Genomic DNA, 18,643 nt, shown 5'->3' on the forward strand with positions numbered 1-18,643 from the left:
GACCACATTCAGGTTGAGGACTTACTCAGAGAGGTGTAGCATGAATGACCACTGGCTCATGGGTGAGGAGCCCCTTGCAGCACCCACCTCTTGCTCAGGCATCCATGATGACAAGCAGGGCTCCACAATCTCCACCTGTGGGCAGGCGAGTAGAAGGAACTGGGAGCTTCTCTCTCACCCATGCTGTTCCTTCTTGAACAGAAGCTCAATGCTCACAGGAGAGTAGTTTTCCAGCATTGCTTTCCTTCAGCAGGTTTTCTTTTAGTCAACCCTGGGATGGGTAAGGAAGCCAGGGCAAGAGTGAGTATGTTGGTTAATGCAGGGTCTCTGTGGTGAATTGTACTCATGGGTGTGTTCTCTAGGTTGTCTGGCAGGCACTGTGCTGAGCTATGCATGCCCTCACTGGCCTTTCCCTGCAAGTTGCTCTGCTACTTCTGAGTTCCTCACTGCAGCAACACCAAACCTTGCAGATCCAAGGGCAGTGATGAACCATGTATGAAGGCTCTTCCTGCCCTGCTGTCCTGGTTTAACTGCAGCCAGCAACTAAATACCACAAAGATGCTCACCCACTTTCCTGCCACAGTGGGGAGAACATGGGCAAAATAAAGTAAAATTTGTGTATTGAGATCAAAACAGTTTATTAATTGAAAGAAAATAAAATATAACAATAATGATGATTAAAACATTAATAATTGCAATTAATAGGAAAAGGATAAAACCCAAGAGAAATAAATTATGCACAACACAATTGCTCACCACCCACTGACTGATGACCAACCTGTCCCCCAACAGTGATAAGCAGCTCCTGGGCATCACATTCTATGGTCTGGAATATTCCCTTGGCCAGTTTGGGTCAACTCTCCTGACCGTGCTCCCTCCTGTCTTCTTGTGTACCTTCTCACTGGCAGAGCTGAAAGGTCCTTGACTTAGAGTGAGCAATAACTGAAACATCTGTGTGTTATCAAAATTATTCCCATACTGAATCCAAAACACAGCACTGAACCAACAACTGCGGAAAAAATAAACTCTATCACAAATACAACCAGGACACCTTCTCTCCTGCAACTGGTGCCATGGGTCACAGGAACCGCTTTGTCCTAGGCCAGTCCTAGACCTGCTCTGATGTGGTCCTGATTGCCCCATCACTGCAGCCAGACCAGGTTCTTGGTGTCTCTGCACCTGATTCACATCTGACAGAACCACAAGTCCCTTAGGTATGCAATGATGGTGGTGGGAAGCATTACTGATAGCCTGGCAAGATGCAGGAGATGGAGCAAAACTGACACAGCCTCCTAGGATTAGTGTGGAGCTGCTGAAAGTCCAGGTCAAGAGGACAAGGGGCAGCCCTGTTACCTGCTGGGCAGTCTTGAAGAATTGGAGCATGGCAGGTGTTGTGAGATCAGCTGTTCAGGCTGGTTGAGTAGCAGGGTGGGTGATGCTGGAGATGTAAGCATTGCCCCTACCTGTTTGGCATGAGGTGACTAGCTTCTGGTGACCTCTGAAGCTCCCTGTAGTGCTGGTACAGTGCTGGTTCAATGCATGGAACTGTTAGAGCAAGTCCAGAGGAGGGTCATGAAGTTGACAACGTGACTAAAGCACCTTCCCTATAGGCTGAAAAAGTTGGGAATGTTCAACATGGAGAAGAGAAGGTTGTGGGGACAGCTTACAGCAACCTTCCAGTCTCTGAAGGGGGCCTACAGGGAAGCCAGAGAAGGACTCTTCACAATAAACTGTAGTGACAGGACAAGGGAGAATGGCTTCAAACTGAAAGAGGGTAGGTTTAGATTAAATATTCTTTACTGGGGTGTGATGAGGCACTGGAACAAGTTGCCCAGAGAAGTTCTGGATACCTCAGCCTGGCAGAGTTCAAGGTCAGGATGGATGGGGCTTGGAGCAACCTGATCTAATGAGTGAAGTCCCAACCTATGGCAGAAGGGTTGGAATGAGATGATCTTTGAAATCCCTTTCTACACAACCCATTCTATGATTTTACGTAGTTGTACTCACATGACTACATGTCACATCACTGTGGGCCACAGGTGGGGCAAGCACAGCCAGAGCTGCCTGTCCTTCTTTTTTGAAGGTGGTGGCTGGTTTTGTTTTAGCAGTGTTCTCAATGTTTTCAACTTCACTGCCTGTGGAGCTTCCAGCAAGCACACATTCAGTTGCAGACACCAATACCCCACTGGCATGGATGCTGGGGCTTGTTACAGAAGCAGAAAAGGGAGCTGAAATCACTGTCCATCACTTAAGAGACAGGGATTGGACAGAGATGCTGCCTCCACAGATGTCATGGCACTGGGATCCAGGCATGAGAAGCATTGACAGAAGATAACAGGAGGCAGCGAGCAAACATTGCCAGGTGCTGTGCTGACTCTGCTTCAAGAATATTAATGACACAACAAATATTTGCAGCCCTCATACTGCAGACGGCCCTACATTGGCTTTGCAGCTGGAGTGACAGGAAGAGAATAGGGACACAGCAATATGTCTGCACAGCAGGGACCTTACCAGACCCTGCTCACAGCTGGATGTGGGCTGCTGCAGCCTGCAGCCGTGGTGCCGGGTGTGGAACATGCAAGGACCTGTCAGGCTAAGCAGCACACAGTGCACTGGGAAATGTAGAAATGTAGTCCTGCTGCATCATCTATACTGTGTGCTGTTGGGCATAACCAGGCTGGGACTGAGACTTTCTCCTATGTACTCTGGGGTTCTTGAACTGACCAGGCCTCCTAACAAGTTGTAACAGTCTCTGCTGTGCCCCTCTCTTCTGTTTCTTACAAGGCAGAAGTGGGAGATATTTGTCAGGGACCAGTCCTCTCATAAGTAGGTAGCTGGGAAACATGCAGAATGTGGTGGGCAGGTGCAGAGATCTGTAGGGTGGTGTGTGGTAATGTGGGAAAGGAGCAGAGGTTTTCCATGACAGGAGGAGAGGACGCTTGGGACCAAGAGGCTGCATCCAGATTCTGGAGGGAAACACCAAAGGGGGACATTTGAGTCAGTGCTCTTAGTCATGCTTGTCTCTGTTTGCACCACCCCTCCAGGCTAGCAAACCCTCCTGCAATGAAGCCTTGTGCTTCTTCTGGCACAGCTTCACACTCTCACTCCCTGCAGCCATTCCTGAACCCCACAGTAGCAATTATTGATTTCACAGAGTATTTACAGAGAAAGAGCCTCAGGTACGGATGGGCTCTCACACGTGGGTGCAGAGGAGGGGACTGCACCAGTTCTGGCTCCAGGGCTCTGAGCAGGGCAAACCTTTGGTCCAGATGGGTTACTCTTGGCTGATCCAAACCTGAGCTGAACTGCAAGGACAGTGGTGCCACAGGTGCTGGTGTGGAGTAGAGGTGGGGGTGCAGCAAGGACCAGGTTTTCTGTGTGGAGACCCTCTGCATCCTTCACTGTGCCGCCCACACCCTGGCCACCCCACAGCTGTAGTGTGCCCTGATCCTCACAGAATATCCCTGCACTTCTACAGCTCTAGGCTCCCTAGGCTGCTTGAAGGCACTGCTCTGCTTTGGTGATGCACCATTCCCAGAAGGCAGGGCAAAGATGTTTATTAAACCCTGAGTCTTCTTTCTGTGAGAGAGGAAGGGTGCAGAGTCCAGAAGGAGAAGGGCAAAGAGGACAAAGCCCCCCTTCCCTCCCCCTGCAGATCCACGTGAGCAGAGTATATCCAGGGAGACTTCCTTTCTGCTCTTCCTCACCAGGGATTGAGTAGCTTAATTCAGGGTTTGTTGCAGGCTCAGCCCAGCCTGACTTTGCATCCAGCTGTCCAGAGCATACTTGCCTGCACCATGGGAGGGATTTGGGGCACTGGAGACTTTTAGCCATGTCTCAGCTCAGCCCTGCTGTGTCAGGCAGGAGCAAAGCGTGGTGGAAATAGCACAGTAGAGTTAAGAGTGCTGATGAGAGAAGGGACTGCAAATCCTGCAGCAGCAATTTCCACAGTCAGAGCTATCTCCAGGGCTTTAATTTATCCATTACAACTTAATTGGATGTAAACCCAGTCACTTGTGAACAGCAGGAGCTCTGAACAGGCAGTGGTCCTGAGTTTGTCTCTGCAAGATGCCTTACCAGGACTCCTGGTCTGTACTGTGGTGCCTTGACCCTCACTCAAGTGAAAGAGAGAGGCTCTCCTCCTTACCCCAGCTGAGCTCACTTTGGTCGTTGGAGTGGCTTCCCACACCATTGAGGAGCTGGCCACTGGGCTGTGGGTACAGCAGGTTTCAGGTACCAGGGCTGAGCCCAGAGAGGCAAGAAAGGCATCCAGCTGGCTACAGGGGTGGAACTGCACAGCCTGCAGCCTCACATCCCCACAGGCAGATGCTGGTCTCTCCTCCTGCCCATAAAGCTGCTCCTGTCATTTTGTCAGGCTGCTGAGGCCTGGCAAACCCAAGAATGTGGTCTGTTGCACAGCATGGTCCCCACAGCTGCAACAGCCTCCCTGCCATTCAACATCCCGGCAAGCTGGAGAGGTACTGGTGAGGCAAGGGATCGCTCAGACCCCATGATACAGGGACTGGCAGAGCTCTGTCACCAGGCTCTACCTTCCTACATGCAGGACATTTGCTCTGCACAAACCCATTCCCTTCTGCAGACCAGGAAGAGCAGAAATACCATGAATTTCTAGTGGTGTGTGGAATGGTGTTGCTCCCACTATAAATAAGTCAGAGGCTCAGTTTCCCTGCTCTAGCAGGGTTATTCTGCTTCCTGGGACAAGGAAGTAAAGCCAGGGCTCCTGGTCCATGATGTTTACACCATGCTTGGTGTTACCTGGAGCCGAGCACTGGCTGAAAAATGGAGGTATTCTATGTGGCTGCTTTTGCCAGCAGGGAAAGCAGCTAGAGTGGTGCAGGGCATGCAGAGCCAGTCCTACCACACAGGGAAACAGCTGTGGAACAAAGCCGTTCAGGAGTAGCTGAAGAATCAGGGTTGTGTCAGTGGCCAGGGAGGTGGCTAGGGCAGCGCTGGGCCAGCAGTCAGGTGGGTGCCAAGGAGAGCATCAGCGAAATGTGTGGCACTGAGCAAGGACAGATCCAGCTGCAGAGAGAGTCCCTGCATGGGAAGAACAGGACAGATGAGGCTCAGAGCAGGCAAAAGGCCTTGGGGGAGAGCAGGAAACTGGGGAGAAGTGGAAGATACCAGGAAAGGGAGGACCGCAGAGGGGTGTAAAGTAAAAAAGTCAATATTTTGACCTCCCCAGGTTTCAGCACAGTCAAAGACGTGACCTCCATAGGAGTATCATCAGTGCTCTGATTTATTGTTTACATTACACACACACATATCACATATTTTCTGAGTCCGTGAATAGTACAGGAATATCATTGGTCAATGGCTAGGGCATGCTACTAGCTGGATTGGTACTTTTCTCAAAACTATGCCCTTCTGTATCAATGTGTTAACCTGCTTCTCCCAATGGCTGCCGCATTCTTTCTATTGTTTACTGATCTTCTTGAAGCAGGCTCAAAGATGCAGGGGCCCCATTTCCCTCTCCATGGCCTGTGTTGTGCACAAAAACTTCTAAGTTCAAATTTCTTCCAACAGGGGTGCAACAAGCACTGGATATGCTTTCACTGAGAGCACTGAGCACTTCCTTGCTCACTCCGGAGGGCAGATCCCACTACTGCCGGGACACCATCCAGGCTGGGATGCGTGCATGGAGAGAATCAGAGCCCCACACCCACAACTTCTATCCAGCATGGTGATGGCTGTGTGGAGAGATACCAGCCTGTACCAAAGGGACTCATCCTGACAGCAGCTGCTTGTGTGCAGGAACTGGAGCCACCACACTGAATGGGGTGGGGCTGGATATAGGGAGAGATCGGATCGTATTCCCACGGCTTTTGTCTAGCCATCAGGGATTGGGTGCTATGAGAACAAAGAGAGTCCTGCAGCTAAAAGGGGCGTCCGGGAAGAGCCCAGAGGAGAAGTAAGTCCCGCATTTACAGCGTGCATCCAGGCGGGACCCAGGGGAGGAAGACTCCCACGTCTGCAGGGCACACCCAGGGGTAGAGCGGGATCAGAGCCCTGTGCCCGTGGGGTCTGCCCAAGCTGTGCCTCGGCACCTCAGGGCTTCACAGCCCGCCCTGGCACCAGGGAGACGCCCGTTCAGGACCCACCGGGGGCCGGTGCTGGTGAATGCGGACATCGGGGCGTGCGAGACGCGGCTCTGCCCGCCGGGGCGGGGCGGCTGGGGAGCTGTCTCCCGCAGGGCTCGGCGGCGGCGGGTCCCAAGGAGTTAAGGGCTGACCCCGCCCCGGCCCCGCCCCGCCGGTGCCAGCGCTCGGGGCGGTGTAGGCGCAGCGCCGGCCGCGGCGGGTGTGGGGGGGGCGCCGCTGCCGGACCATGAGCGCGGAGCGCCCCGGCGCGCCGCCCGCCCCGCGCCGCCGCCGCCGCCGCCGCCTGTAGCATCGCCGCGGGCGCCGGGAGGGCGGCGGCGCCCCGGCCGCGGGGCTGCCCGCGCGGGGATGTGAATGGCGCTGGGGGTGCTCGGCGGGACCGACATGGAGTGGGACAAGCTGCCGCGGCGGCCCGGGGAGGGCGAAGGGGAGGCGGCGGGGCCGTGGCCGGGCTGCGGGCGGCTGCGGCCCTCCTCGTACCGGGCGCTGCGCAGCGCCGTCTCCACCCTGGCGCGCATCGACGACTTCTACTGCGAGAAGATCGGGGCCGGCTTCTTCTCCGAGGTCTTCAAGGTGCGCGGGGCGGGCACGGCGATGGCGTCCTTGAGGCATCCCGCCGGGATCGGGCATCCCCTGGGACCGCGGCCGCGCCCTGGGCAGGAGTCTGTGTTCCCCCCGCTCCCAGCCCCGGGAGCCGGGCGGGGCTGGGGCGCTGTGAGAGGCGGGGCCGTGCGGTGGGCACTTGGGGACCCTGCCGGGGCGTTGTGCCTGCATCGCTCCGGGCATGGGGAGGGCAGTGGCGGCTCTGTGTACAGAAGCTGAGCGCTCCGAATCGCTGCCGGGGCTTGCGTGGGGAGGTCAGGGCACGGGTGGGGTGGCGGCCGTTCGCAGGCCCGGGGACTCCTGTCAAAAGCCTGGAGACCCGACCCCGCCGTGCCCAGGGTGGGCCTGTGGCAGGGGATCCAGGCAGCGTTCGCAACCGCACCAAGGTGATGTCCGGCGTTGCCAGGCCTGCTCCAGCCCGCGCCGGGCAGGTGGATGTGCAGAGTGCCCCACGAGAGCCTCACGAAGGTGTCCGGCTGTGGGAGGGGGCAGTGATGCCTAGAGCAACAGGGGGCCAGTCCCCGGCTGGGACCCCAGAGCTGTCTTTGTCCTCCATCCTCTTTGGGACTGTCAGGATGGGGGCGCCTGTGCGGACTCTGTTTGGGGGTGTATGAGTTCTGGCGGGGAGCTGAGGGTCCCAACAGTGTGGCAGAGGTGCGCGGTGACAGTACGCTGCCAGCCCACACAGTGCTGCTAACACCGAGGGCCTGTGTCCCTGCCCCTCTGCCACCGCTGCCTCTCCCGTCGGAGGGGAGGTGTGTGCATGTGTTGTTTTCTGCCTCGGCGCCACTTACGGTGCCGTAAGCCATTGGGCTTTTAGCAGTGCTTCTAGTGGCTTTGTGCCCCTCAAGGAGCAGCTTCGGGCTGGGCACAACCCCCACCACCTCCCAGCACAGTCACTGGTGTCGTGGGCAGCTCTGCACCGTGTCCCCTGCGTGGGACCACACTTAAAAATGCAGCATAGCTGGTCATCCACATCCCCAGCAGGTCTGTCTCTAGCCCTGCCACAACTCAGCAGGGAGACCCCAAGACCAGGCTCCTCTACAGACACAGGAGAGGTGTCCTGCAAGGGGCCATGGAAGGTGTGCAGGGGGGTCTGTCTCCTCCATGCTCCTTCCTGGAGCTCCCCGCTGAGCCATTGACCTCTCTGCTGGCTGGGTTCCTGCTATTGATCTCTGACTTGGAGCGTACAGCAGCACCTCGAAGCAGAGGGAGGCATTTAATAATGTCAGGCATGGATACAGTTTTGAATAATGGATGCTCCTGTGTCTCGGCCAGGCCATGGTCTCTTCTTGCCTATTTTTTTTGCCAGGCTCTGCGGGAGCCACAGGATGCTCCTTCTCCCACATATTGTTTATGTTCTTGTGGAGCCATTTGCATGTAGGATTTGAAGGACTGGCAGAGGTTGAGGGGTGGGAGCAGGAGCAGAAGTCAATGTGTATGCGTGGTGGCAAGGAAGCAGGGGTGGGAGAGGGTCAGATGGGGCTTTGTGCTCATATGGTGGGTTGAGTCCAAGAGCTCAGCAGGATGATGGGGCAGGCCTGGGATCTGAGCTGGGGTTTGACCACTTGAATTTACAAGGAGAATGGAGCTTGGCAGAGCAGCCCAGGACCCATTTTCCTCCCCCCTCTCTTGTTCCTGCTGTAGCTTTCCAAGGCTGTGGGCACTTGAGTCTCCCTCCTCTGTATGTCTGCTGGGTTCTGCCTCATTCTAGTCTTGATGGGCGTGGGGGACAGGGAGGGAACCTGGACATCTCTGCCCCTACACAGGTAGCCGGGCCCTGGTATGCAGCCGAGCCAGGGCCACACAGGGTGCTGGGGTATCAGCAAAAGCACCTGATTGTCTTCTCAGCATTCAAGTCAAAGGGCTCAGTGTGTCCAAGTCCTGGTGTCCCAAGCTAGCCCTCTCACTGAGACTTATCCTGCTCCAGCCAAGCACTTCTCTCAGAAAGACTGTCCAGAGCAAACAGGAGACACCAGTGATGAGAAGCTGCCCTTTTTCATGGCATTTGTTCACAGTTCCCACTGTGCTGCAGAGCAGGCTGTTTTCCTCTGGAGCAGCTGGTTGTCATTACCTTTTCCTGTGTGATTTCAGAGGCACCGCCCCACCCCCACCCCGCCCCCCGAATTCTCTCAGATACACAGAGATTGCAGGAAGCCACCTTTCCATTTCCAATAGACTAAGCAGATTGGGCCAGTTGTGTTTGTGTCACAAACTTCTCTTCCCCAAATCCCTCCCTTCCTTTACTGTGTGATGTCTGCAGCAGACACAGGCTGTGGGCAACATCTTGGGGCCTGTATCCAGAGGTCTTCACTCAACCGAATCTGCACTTTATGCCCTGATATTGCACATCCTCTTGAAGATGCTGCTTCCCAGAGTGCAGCCCTATGGTGATGCTCTGTCCAGCACCCCATTTCCACAGTACTCTGTGTGTGTCTCTGTGTGTGTGTGTGTGTCTGTCTGTGTCTGTGTCTGTGTCTCTGTGTGTGTGTGTGGATTAGGAGCTCCCAGCATGGACAGAGCTCAGGAGAGGATTTTGACATCACTGTAACCCACACGTCTCTGCATGCTTCCTCTCCAGACTTTGGGATTTTCTATTTAGTCCCAATTTTCCAGTGCAACTAATGGCACAACTCCCTCCCTCTTATCATTTGCCCTTCATCTGCCTTGTTTGAGGAATAGAGTGAAGCAGTGACACAGATGGGTAAACTAAGGCTGGCAGGAAGGAAGTGAATTTGCCAAGGGTCAGCCAGCTGTGGCAAGGCTGGGAGCAGCCCTGGCCCTGCTATTGCTTCTCAGAAGTCCCAGGCACTGGAAACACGTTGTGCTGACCGGCTGAAGACCTGCCGGCACCTCTCCTGCTCTGTCACAGGGTGTGCTCTGGGCTTGCCAGTCAGGGCTGGCAATCGTCTACCACCACTGGCATGTGACACCAGCATTGCCCCAGCTCCTGGTATGCCCACGGTGCTGCTCCTGGGAGCAGAGGAGGTGGAGGCTGATGATGCTCAAACATTCTCCAGGAGCAGGTGCTGTGTGCACTGCGTCTTCCATTTCCCTGGAGTAAGTCTGTCTTCACTGATTCTGCCTTTTCCTTGCCATGAGCAGGTTTTCCAATCCTGCCCAGTTATGGGATTCCTGTGAGCTCCTGCAGCTGTTGCAAGTACCTGTGGGATTACCAAGGGCCTTGCTAGCTCTCTTGCCTGCCCTTCTGTCTTTCCCTGCAGGACTCTTTAGGGTGAGGGGTGCAGGATGGTGTCGCTGTGTGACTGTGCCTTAACCTGTGTGTGGCAGGGAGCAAGGGAATGTGCAGAGAGTGGGGCGATGGGATAGCCTGTCCCCAGCACAGGGTGTACAGGGGGACAGGATACTGAGACCTCCAAGTAGGGAGGTGTCAGGGAAGTTTTTCCCCATGTCTAGACAAGAGTGCTGGCTGTGGGGAGGCAGCAGGCCATCTGCGCACTCTGATTAGCATGCTCTTTAAATAAGACTGATTTCCGCTGTTAAAAGTGCTCAGATCCCTTGTGCCCAGGCTGGGGCCCGCAGCCAGCCCATCCCATCCCATCCCCCAGCCCTGCACGATGGCAACAGATGGGATGAGGACCCGACATGCCACGGCACCCTGGCTCAGCCGTGGTACCCCCATGAAGTGCCCAAAGGATGGTCTGTGTTGGATGCCAGGGAGCATTAGTGAGGGGCAAGATCTTGTCTTGCCTTTTTCCTGGTGGGGGACAAAGTGGCTTGCCCTCCCCGCCCCCCCCCCCCCCATCCCCCGCAGCCCAGCATGGCTGCCTGGCTGAGCTCAGCTCTGGGGAATGTGTTGGGATTCCTGGGCACCATTCCAGAGTGCATGAGAGAGGCAAGAGGGGACACCATCCTGCATGGAGAGGCTTTGTTACCTGCTGCCTTCCCTGGATGTCAGTGATGGAGGAAACCCTCTTAGTGAGGTGCTTTGTCCACAGTGGGGTTGTGGCTTTTACCCTTCTCTGCTACTCCTGCTTCCAGAGGGTGGTCAGGGCACTGGGCTGGTACTAAGCACCTGGACAGACTGGGTAAACTGGCCAGTGCATGTAGGATGCCATGGGAAGGCCAAGGGAGCATAACTTCTTCCCTGCTATAGTGGGTATAGGCTGGACTGGAGCCACAGAGCATACAGAGGCAATGGGAGGACAGGGCCTCACAAGCTAGCTTAGGGCACTGAACACCCTCAAGGATGCTGTGCCCCATGATTGTGGGGCCCCTGGAGCCCTCCTTGACCCTTGGATTGGAGTTACAGAAAAGGACATCGAGGCAGAGCTATGCTGGCTGGGGCTTCTGGGAAGCCTGGGATAATTCCTGGCGAAGGGACTTTCACCAGACCTTCGTTTTCTCAGGCTGCCTCTCCTCCAGTGTTAAGGTGTCCAACACCATGTGGCTGCACTCAGATCTCACCCAGCCTATTCCAATGACCTGGCCTCCTTCCAATGGCAGGTGGCTTTTTAATGAAGAATTAAGCCATGGGCACATCCTGACTGTGTGGAGCTGAGCTGGTGCCCACTCAGAAGCTGCTCCCTGATGTAGGGACACTGCTGCTGGGGGGGAGCTGGCCCAGCCCAGAGTGCATGGCGGCCAAGTGCCAGCACTGTGCATGCCACACAGCATTCCCAGTGTGGGTGCATGGCGCCGGGAGCCTTACCACCCACAGCCATCCCGGCGGGCATGAGCCTGTCTGCGCCACTGAGCCGGGTCCTGCTGTCTGGCAGCTGCCAGTGGCAGCCAAACTGACTGAGCCAGTCCTGCCAGCCCCACATGGTGTTGGTAGGGAAGGAAACACTGCTGCCAGGAGAGCTGGGTCAGGAGTGATGTGTTTTCTGGGAAGCACCCAGCTTGGCAAGGCTAGGAGTCCTGCTGCTCTTGTCCAGACTCTGGCTTCCTTGGTTCCCAGCTCCATGGAGAGCTGGAGGAATGGAGGGAAACTGCCCACTGTGCTTTGGTTAGGCAGGCCCCTCCTTAAAGCCTGCACCAAAGGCTGTCTGGGAGCCTAGTTTCTGTATCTGGTGCAGACAGGGATGGAGTGGAGGGAAGGCAACAATGGTGGGTATAGGGTGGGGGTGCCCTTTGCCCTGGATCGGGGTGTGACCAAGGAGCCTCAGGACACCAGGATGGAGCTTGTAGCAGTACCAGGTGCTGCTCTGTGGGGTGGGCAGGGCAGTGGGCACAGGGAAGACCTGGAGTGACATTTGATGGAGCACTCTGGGTGCTCTTCACAGCAGACACTGTACCATCAGCCTGGGGATATGCTCTCCATGAGTCCAGGAGCTCAGCATGTCCAGTACTGAGCAAGGAGAAGCCATGGGGAAACACACCCCCCCTTCTCCCTGCAGTGTGGTGGGGTGCCAGGATAGGAACCCACAGTGGCAGGTGTCTGGAATGTCCCCTTCTTACTTGTCCAGGGTCCATCCTGATCTCTACTGCTGCATGACCTCTGTCTGTGGGTCAGGGGTGCCAGCTGGCTGGCTGGAGCTGGCTGAAGGTGAGCAGGTGTAACTGGGGCAGGGTGCCTTCAGACAGGTGCCTGCTGAATTATTCAGAGTCTCTCCATGAACTCAATGAGCTGATGGTGGCAGGACACCTTCACAACTATTGCCTCTCACTTCCACTCTGCCTGGATCTGGTTTGGCCCTGGTGCACGCAGATATGTAGAGGGATCTTCATAGAGCACTCATTTTCCCCAGACCCTTTGGTAGAGGGTAGCTACTGCCTGTCCCCTGGGTATTTGGTGCCGGGCACATCCCCATCGTGGTGTGCACCCCAGGACAACTGCTCCCAAAGCAATGCCAGCCATTCTGTGGGAAGAGAGCCCTGGAGGGCCCAGCATGCCAGCCTCCACAAGCTGCGAGCAGGATGCAGGGTGCTAGGTATTCTGCCTCTACCCAGTCCCCTGTGTTTTCCCTGTGTTCTGCCTGTGGATGTAATCCCTGAGGTGAGGAGTGTTGTGAGGCAGCCCAGGGGCTGGCACAAGCACAGCAGCCTCAACTAGCATTGACTAAAAAGGAGAAGAGTGGCAAGCTGACGGCAGCGCCAAGGAATGCTTGTGCCTCCGTGCACAGCTCCCTGTGTGCTGGGGGCAGCTGGGATCCACTGGGTTGTCCCCTTGATCAGCTGCTGCTCCAAGGCAGGGGTGCGTCCCACCCACAGCAGCTGCTCAGGAGGGGACCCTCAGCACCAGCTTGGCCCCCCCAGCGCTGTGCTGGGTCAGGGTATCCCATGCGTTTCCCTTGCCCTGCACATGCCATGGAGCCGCAGATGGGACACGGTGTCCGTGCTTGGCCACACTCCAGCTGCTGTTCTTGGCGGGGGACCAGGCCCCCAGCTCTCATGACAGCATCAGGCTGGGGTTGGCTAGATATATAGCTCATCTGAGCACCATGCCTTGCCAGATGGGTCAAGCACTAGGGCAGCACTGGCCACCTCTGGGGCTGGTGTGGAGGGGCAGTGATCCCCCTCAGTTCTCCACTCCGTGCTGGTGTGCGGTCCGACTGGGTGGTGCTGACACAAAATAGCCCTCCCAGGGGCACTTGAATCCTGTACCTGCCTGCTCTTGCTTGCAGTAGGGCTGGGATCACAGCTTATGGGGGCTGTTGTTGCCTCTCCAGGAGGTCAGGTCAGTGTCACAAACAGGGTTCCCTGGGAAGGATGGGGATATGTGTCATTGCTACTGGGAGTCCTCAGGTTGCTGTTGTGCCAAGGGAGCCCTCCCTAGCCCTAGTGGTCCTTGGGGTTGTCCACATCTTGGGTATGTGGGGTGCTTAGCTTCTGCCTCTAGGGCTGGGGTAGAGGCCGGGTGCAGTCTGGTGTGGGCAGGTTGCAAAGGTACATGGGGCTCAGCCTCCTCTGCACCCCTCTCCAGGTGCGGCACCGCCAGTCAGGGCAGATCATGGTGCTGAAGATGAACAAACTGACCAGCAACCGGGGCAACATGCTGAGGGAGGTACAGCTGATGAACCGCCTCTCACACCCAAACATCCTCAGGTAGGACCTGCTTTCCCCCTGCTGTCAGCACTTTTGCCCCTCTTTTCCCTGGTCTGGGGGTTTGGAGCTACTGCTGATGCTGGTTGAGCTCCTGGGAGTGGTCCCTGCTGCAGCCATCCTCAGGTCCCCTCTATCTCACAGGTTCATGGGTGTGTGTGTGCACCAGGGACAGCTGCACGCACTGACAGAGGTAAGAGCACAGCAAGAGCCATGAGTCTCAGGGTTCCTGCAAGCTTGGGGAGGGGACAATGGTGGCTGTAAAACACATTCTTGGCCTGTGGCACTTGTGCAGGGCAAGGTCTGCTGGGAGGCTGTGCTATGGGGTGGTTGGAAGATGCATTAGGATGAGACATGGGCACCACCCAGCAATATGGGAGGGGGGATGCAGCGATGCAATGGACTGGCTCTTCCCATCAGTACATCAATGGTGGGAACCTGGAGCAGCTACTGGACAGCCCTGTGCCCCTCTCCTGGTCCATACGTGTCAAGCTGGCCCTCGACATTGCTCAAGGCCTACGCTACCTGCACTCCAAGGGCATCTTCCACCGTGACCTCACCTCCAAGGTACTGGATGTTCCAACTCATTGTCCTTGTCCCACATTCACATGGCTGCCCCAGGCATAGCTGACTGGGGAGCAGGAGACTGCGCTGTGCTGGGACATCCTGGGAGCAGTGGTCAGTGAGGCAGGGCTGGTGCAATTGATGTGACAGGGGTCCTCCTGTGCCCCTAGAACTGCCTGGTGCGCTGCGAGGACAATGGCTACACAGCTGTAGTGGGTGACTTTGGCTTGGCAGAGAAGATTCCCACCTACAGGTGCGTGAGAAGCATCCACCTATCTGTCCCCATCCCTGGAGTGAAGGGTTTCAGCCCATTTGCAGCAGGAACTGGGAAGGGATGACATTTGGGATGCAGCTAAAAGGATAGGAATGGAGGGTGGTAGGGTGTTCCACAGCAGTGGGGAGTTGTGGGGCAGGTGGACACATTTGAGGCCAACTAGGAGGGAATGAAGAAGGGAATGGTGTGGCTGGGGAGAGATGAGTTTGTGGGGTGCATGGAGGAGGGTTAGCCCAGGAAGGGAGATGGAGATTGTGATTTGGGCTGTCCCAGTTGGGAGAAGGGAGGTTGAACAGAGTATAAGGAGACTGATGCAGCCCCTGATACTCCACCATGTCCCCCAGTGAGGGCAGTGAGAAGGAGCCGCTGGCCGTGGTGGGCTCCCCGTACTGGATGGCACCCGAGGTGCTGCGTGGGGAGATCTACAACGAGAAGGTGAGGCTCCATGGCTGCCCTCTGTGGGGCTTTACCCAGGTTTGTGCTCCCAGTGGTTTTCAGAATTTGCAGCCCTGGGGACATCAGCACACCTGGAGGGGAGAAACTGGGAGTCCCTCTGGTGGATGAGGTGGCAGAGCCGATGCTGTGGCTCTGCAGGGAGGAGGAGGGCTGTGGCTTTGCAGAATGGTGGGCACATCAGGGCTGTTGGGCATTCCCATGACTCCCCACTCTCTGCAGGCCGATGTGTTTGCATATGGCATCATCCTGTGCGAGACCATTGCTCGTGTCCCAGCTGACCCTGACTTTCTGCCCCGCACTGAGGTGACTCCCTGGGATGGGAACAGGGAGGGGGAGTAGTGGGCAGCAGCACCAGGGCTGGGACTGCTTCACCAAACAAGGGGGACCATGCTCATGTGCGGGGCAGAGCTCTGTATGCAGGACCCGCCCTACACCTCAGGGCAGTGGTGCTCTGTCCCATGTGCTGCCTGGGAAGGGTTAATCTCTGCTGGTAACCTGTCCTTAGAGCCCATAGTCAGCCTGGGCATGAGAAGGGAACAGTTAGAATCAGGCAGAAAGCAGGAGAGATATGTGTCCCAAGATCCTCCAGCCTTATCCCAGTTTGGGGAAATACCAGAGTCCTCACTTGCTGTTCTCTGGCTGGGGTGCTTCCAGGCCCACAGCCCTGGGTGGTATGGAGTCAGCGTGGGGGTGGTGAGGCTAAGCCATTCTGGGTCTCCTGGGCCCTGTGGTGCACGAGAGGACCCAGCCTCACTCTTCTTTCTTTCCCTGGTGCAGGATTTTGGTCTGGACATCACCGCACTTTCCACAACCTCACTCTTCTTTCTTTCCCTGGTGCAGGATTTTGGTCTGGACATCACCACTTTCCGCACCATGGTGGGAATCGACTGCCCAGCGGCCTTCCTCCAGCTCGCTTTTCACTGCTGCAGTGTGAGATTCCCACCTCCACTACCCTTCCCCACCAGGGCAGCAGGGCAGGACAGACTGCCTTGCCTGCTTATGGGAAGAGCAGGGAGCTGCCATTGCTGTGCAGGGCTCCCCGGGTTGCTGGGCAGGGTACAGACCTGATGGGGAACCCCTCCTATCCACAGATGGAGCCCACCTCCCGCCCCTCATTCCTGGAAATCACACAGTGCCTGGAGAGCATCCTGCAGCCCCAGCTGGGCACCGAGTGTGCCAGAGCCACCTTCTTCAGCACTGGGGAGAAGCTGCCTGTGCCTGAGAGAGCCACCACACTCAGTGGTATGTGGGCGCCTCGGGGACAAGCCATAATAGGGCATAAAAATGGAGGGGGTGTAAGGTGTCCCGTCATACTCCCATCAGACTCTCACAGGGTCTGTGAGGTCTGCGGGATGGAGCTGGTCCCTGTTCCTTGCTTGGTGCGCACCCCTGAGGGGTTGCGTGCCCATGACCCAGTAGCACCCTACATGGGCAGCTGCTGGCAGCTGGTGACACGTTCTTGTGCCCATGCCCAGCAGGGGCCCAGTGGTCAGCCAGCCGCGCCGAGCAGTCGCCCCTTCATGAGCTGGGGACGCAACACCTGCAGCCGGACCAGCGCTTGTGCCACAGCCAGTCTGACATGTTCCCCCCCAAATGCCCTGCCCTGCTGCAGCCGCTGGAGCCTAATGGTGGGGCCAGGTCCAAGGAGATGTCTCCCCGTGTCAACCCCTTCTCCCAGCGTGAGGACTTAAAGGGGGGAAAGATCAAGCTCTTTGATACGCCGAGCAAGTCAGTCATCTCTCTCACATTCGATCTGCCACCCCCTGCCCCACTCCAGCTCAGCAGCCCTGTGACGCCTGAACCTGCCATGGAGGTGCAGTGTGACTTCTCAGCCTCCACCACCAGCCCCCGCAAGTGCCACTCTCTGCCTGCCTCTCCTGAGCTGCCCCACCATGGGGGCCTGGCACTGGATGTGGTGTCTCCCCATCCCACTGATGAACCCCAGCCCTCCACCCTCATTCCTCTCCCAGCTTGGGGACAAGCCTCCACCTCTAGCACCAGGGCAGAGGAGCAGATGGACTGCAGCCTCGACAGCACTGAGCCGCCGCAGCCCTCCCCGCTGCCCCCCAACAGCAACTTCATCCGCACAGCATCCTTGAGCACCCAGCCCTGGCAGCCAGAGGCGCGAGCCCCCAGCAGGCTCCTCATCAATAACAACCACATGATGGTCAGCAAACCTCTGGCTTGGGGCAGTGGGCTGGAGCACGGCTTCTCCGAGCTTGGCATCTCCTGTGCGGCAGCATTGGAGCAGACGGAGTGCTCAGCCATTCTGCCTGGGCACAGCTCTGGTGTCGTGCTGGAGGAGGATGAGGTCCTGCCCTGCCCTGGCTGCTGCTTGGGTCCTTTCAGCTTTAACTTTGCCTCCATCTGCCACCAGCCAGCTCCCAGTCCACCCCGCTATCAAAACCTCAACTGTGAGGCCAAGAGCCTCCTCTGCCATGACAGGGGCCAACACCAGAAAGCCCCAGGGCCAGTGCTGGCTGAGCCCAGCCTGAAGCTGCCAGAGGCACAGTCCTAATGATGGGGATCCTGGGGAGTGGGGCTGCATCCAGCTGCCTTTCACACCCCTCTGTAGCCACAGCACTGGGCAGTGCAAGAGCCTGGCATGTCCCCACGGTCTGTGCTCGCTCAGTGCTTGGTGGCCAACAGTGGCCATTGTGCTGTGGCTGCCACGGCTCTGCCCAGGTGCTTTGACACCCATCCCAAGATCAGCCTTGGGGGTCGGTCTGCAGGAAGCCCTGGGGGTGGCCTGGGTCTCTGCTGGGGACTGAAGTGCAATAACACCCCTGAACCAAGCACTGCCCCAAGCGGCAGGGCTGGTTCCCCGCAAGGCCCCCAGGGGTCAAGCCCTGGGTCCAGGACCTCCTTTTCCCAAGGGCTCACTCCCCTGCATACTCTGGCAGAGGGATGTACAATGAGCCTGCTCCTCCGGGAGAACTGAGAGCCCTCCGCACCCCAGTGGGTAAGGGGGATTGGGTTGGGGTAGAGAGGTCAGCGTTGTGTATTGTGTGTATTTGGGGATCCTGGGGGGCTGGTGGGTGTCCCCACGTGTGGGCAGCACAGCCAGTCCCTGACACGGGGAGAGGTGGGCAGGGGACCGGGAGAGGGGCGCAATGCCCATGGGAAGTGCACAGGGAGGATTGCCAGCACTGGGGTTGTCCCTGCCAGCCCATTGCCGAAGGGTAGGTACTGAGCCAGCACAGTGCCTCGCAACCCCGTGCCACACAGGTTAGGGGGCAGGGTGCTGGCAGAGGGGCCAGGGTGCCATCCTGGCATCATGGGGATGGGGCCAGTGGGCAGCACAGCCAGGCTGCCAGGCCCCCGGCAAGGGTGGGAGCCGGCTTTCCTCCCTCCTGCATAATGCACTGGTGAATGCAGAACTCTTGTGTTTTTTACCATTATTATGATTAATAATTGCTAGTAATATATACCCAGCTTATTTAAAGTGTTCATTATAAACTGAATGTCCCAATAACTCAGGCTTGTGTCTCGTGGTTGCACATCAGATGTGGAAGGGATCCCAGTCCCAAAAGGTTGCACAGACTTGTGGGGGGCTTCTGGGGAACTTCTCCGGGATTGCAAGCCCACCTGGCTTAGCCCAAGATCTCAACGCCCTTAA

General features: G+C 57.1%; 1 protein-coding gene across 3 annotated transcripts; it reads left to right on the plus strand.

The window, feature by feature from the left end:
- Window positions 1-6,286: 6,286 nt before the first annotated feature.
- On the plus strand, window positions 6,287-18,499 carry TESK1 (testis associated actin remodelling kinase 1). Of its 3 annotated transcripts, none has more exons than XM_071581335.1 (10): window positions 6,287-6,695; window positions 13,612-13,733; window positions 13,875-13,923; window positions 14,151-14,297; window positions 14,465-14,547; window positions 14,913-15,003; window positions 15,244-15,327; window positions 15,802-15,954; window positions 16,116-16,266; window positions 16,500-18,499. In XM_071581335.1, the coding sequence occupies exons 1-10, from the start codon at window positions 6,477-6,479 to the stop codon at window positions 17,540-17,542; spliced, it is 2,142 nt and encodes a 713-aa protein (XP_071437436.1). In that variant the 5' UTR covers window positions 6,287-6,476; the 3' UTR covers window positions 17,543-18,499. The 3 variants fall into 3 exon arrangements, with proteins under 3 accessions (XP_071437436.1, XP_071437437.1, XP_071437438.1); XM_071581336.1 differs by having other exon boundaries at window positions 16,503-18,499; XM_071581337.1 differs by having other exon boundaries at window positions 15,865-15,954.
- Window positions 18,500-18,643: the final 144 nt, after the last annotated feature.

The sequence above is a fragment of the Pithys albifrons genome, chromosome Z, assembly GCF_047495875.1.
Source record: "Pithys albifrons albifrons isolate INPA30051 chromosome Z, PitAlb_v1, whole genome shotgun sequence".
Taxonomy (NCBI): Eukaryota; Metazoa; Chordata; class Aves; order Passeriformes; family Thamnophilidae; genus Pithys; species Pithys albifrons.

Coding starts and splice junctions, on each gene's coding strand:
- TESK1 (XM_071581335.1), top strand. CDS start 6,477: ATGGCGCTGGGGGTGCTCGGCGGGACCGACATGGAGTGGGACAAGCTG. Junction 13,924..14,150: donor AGCTGCACGCACTGACAGAG/GTAAGAGCACAG, acceptor TCTTCCCATCAG/TACATCAATGGTGGGAACCT. Junction 16,267..16,499: donor GAGAGCCACCACACTCAGTG/GTATGTGGGCGC, acceptor GCCCATGCCCAG/CAGGGGCCCAGTGGTCAGCC.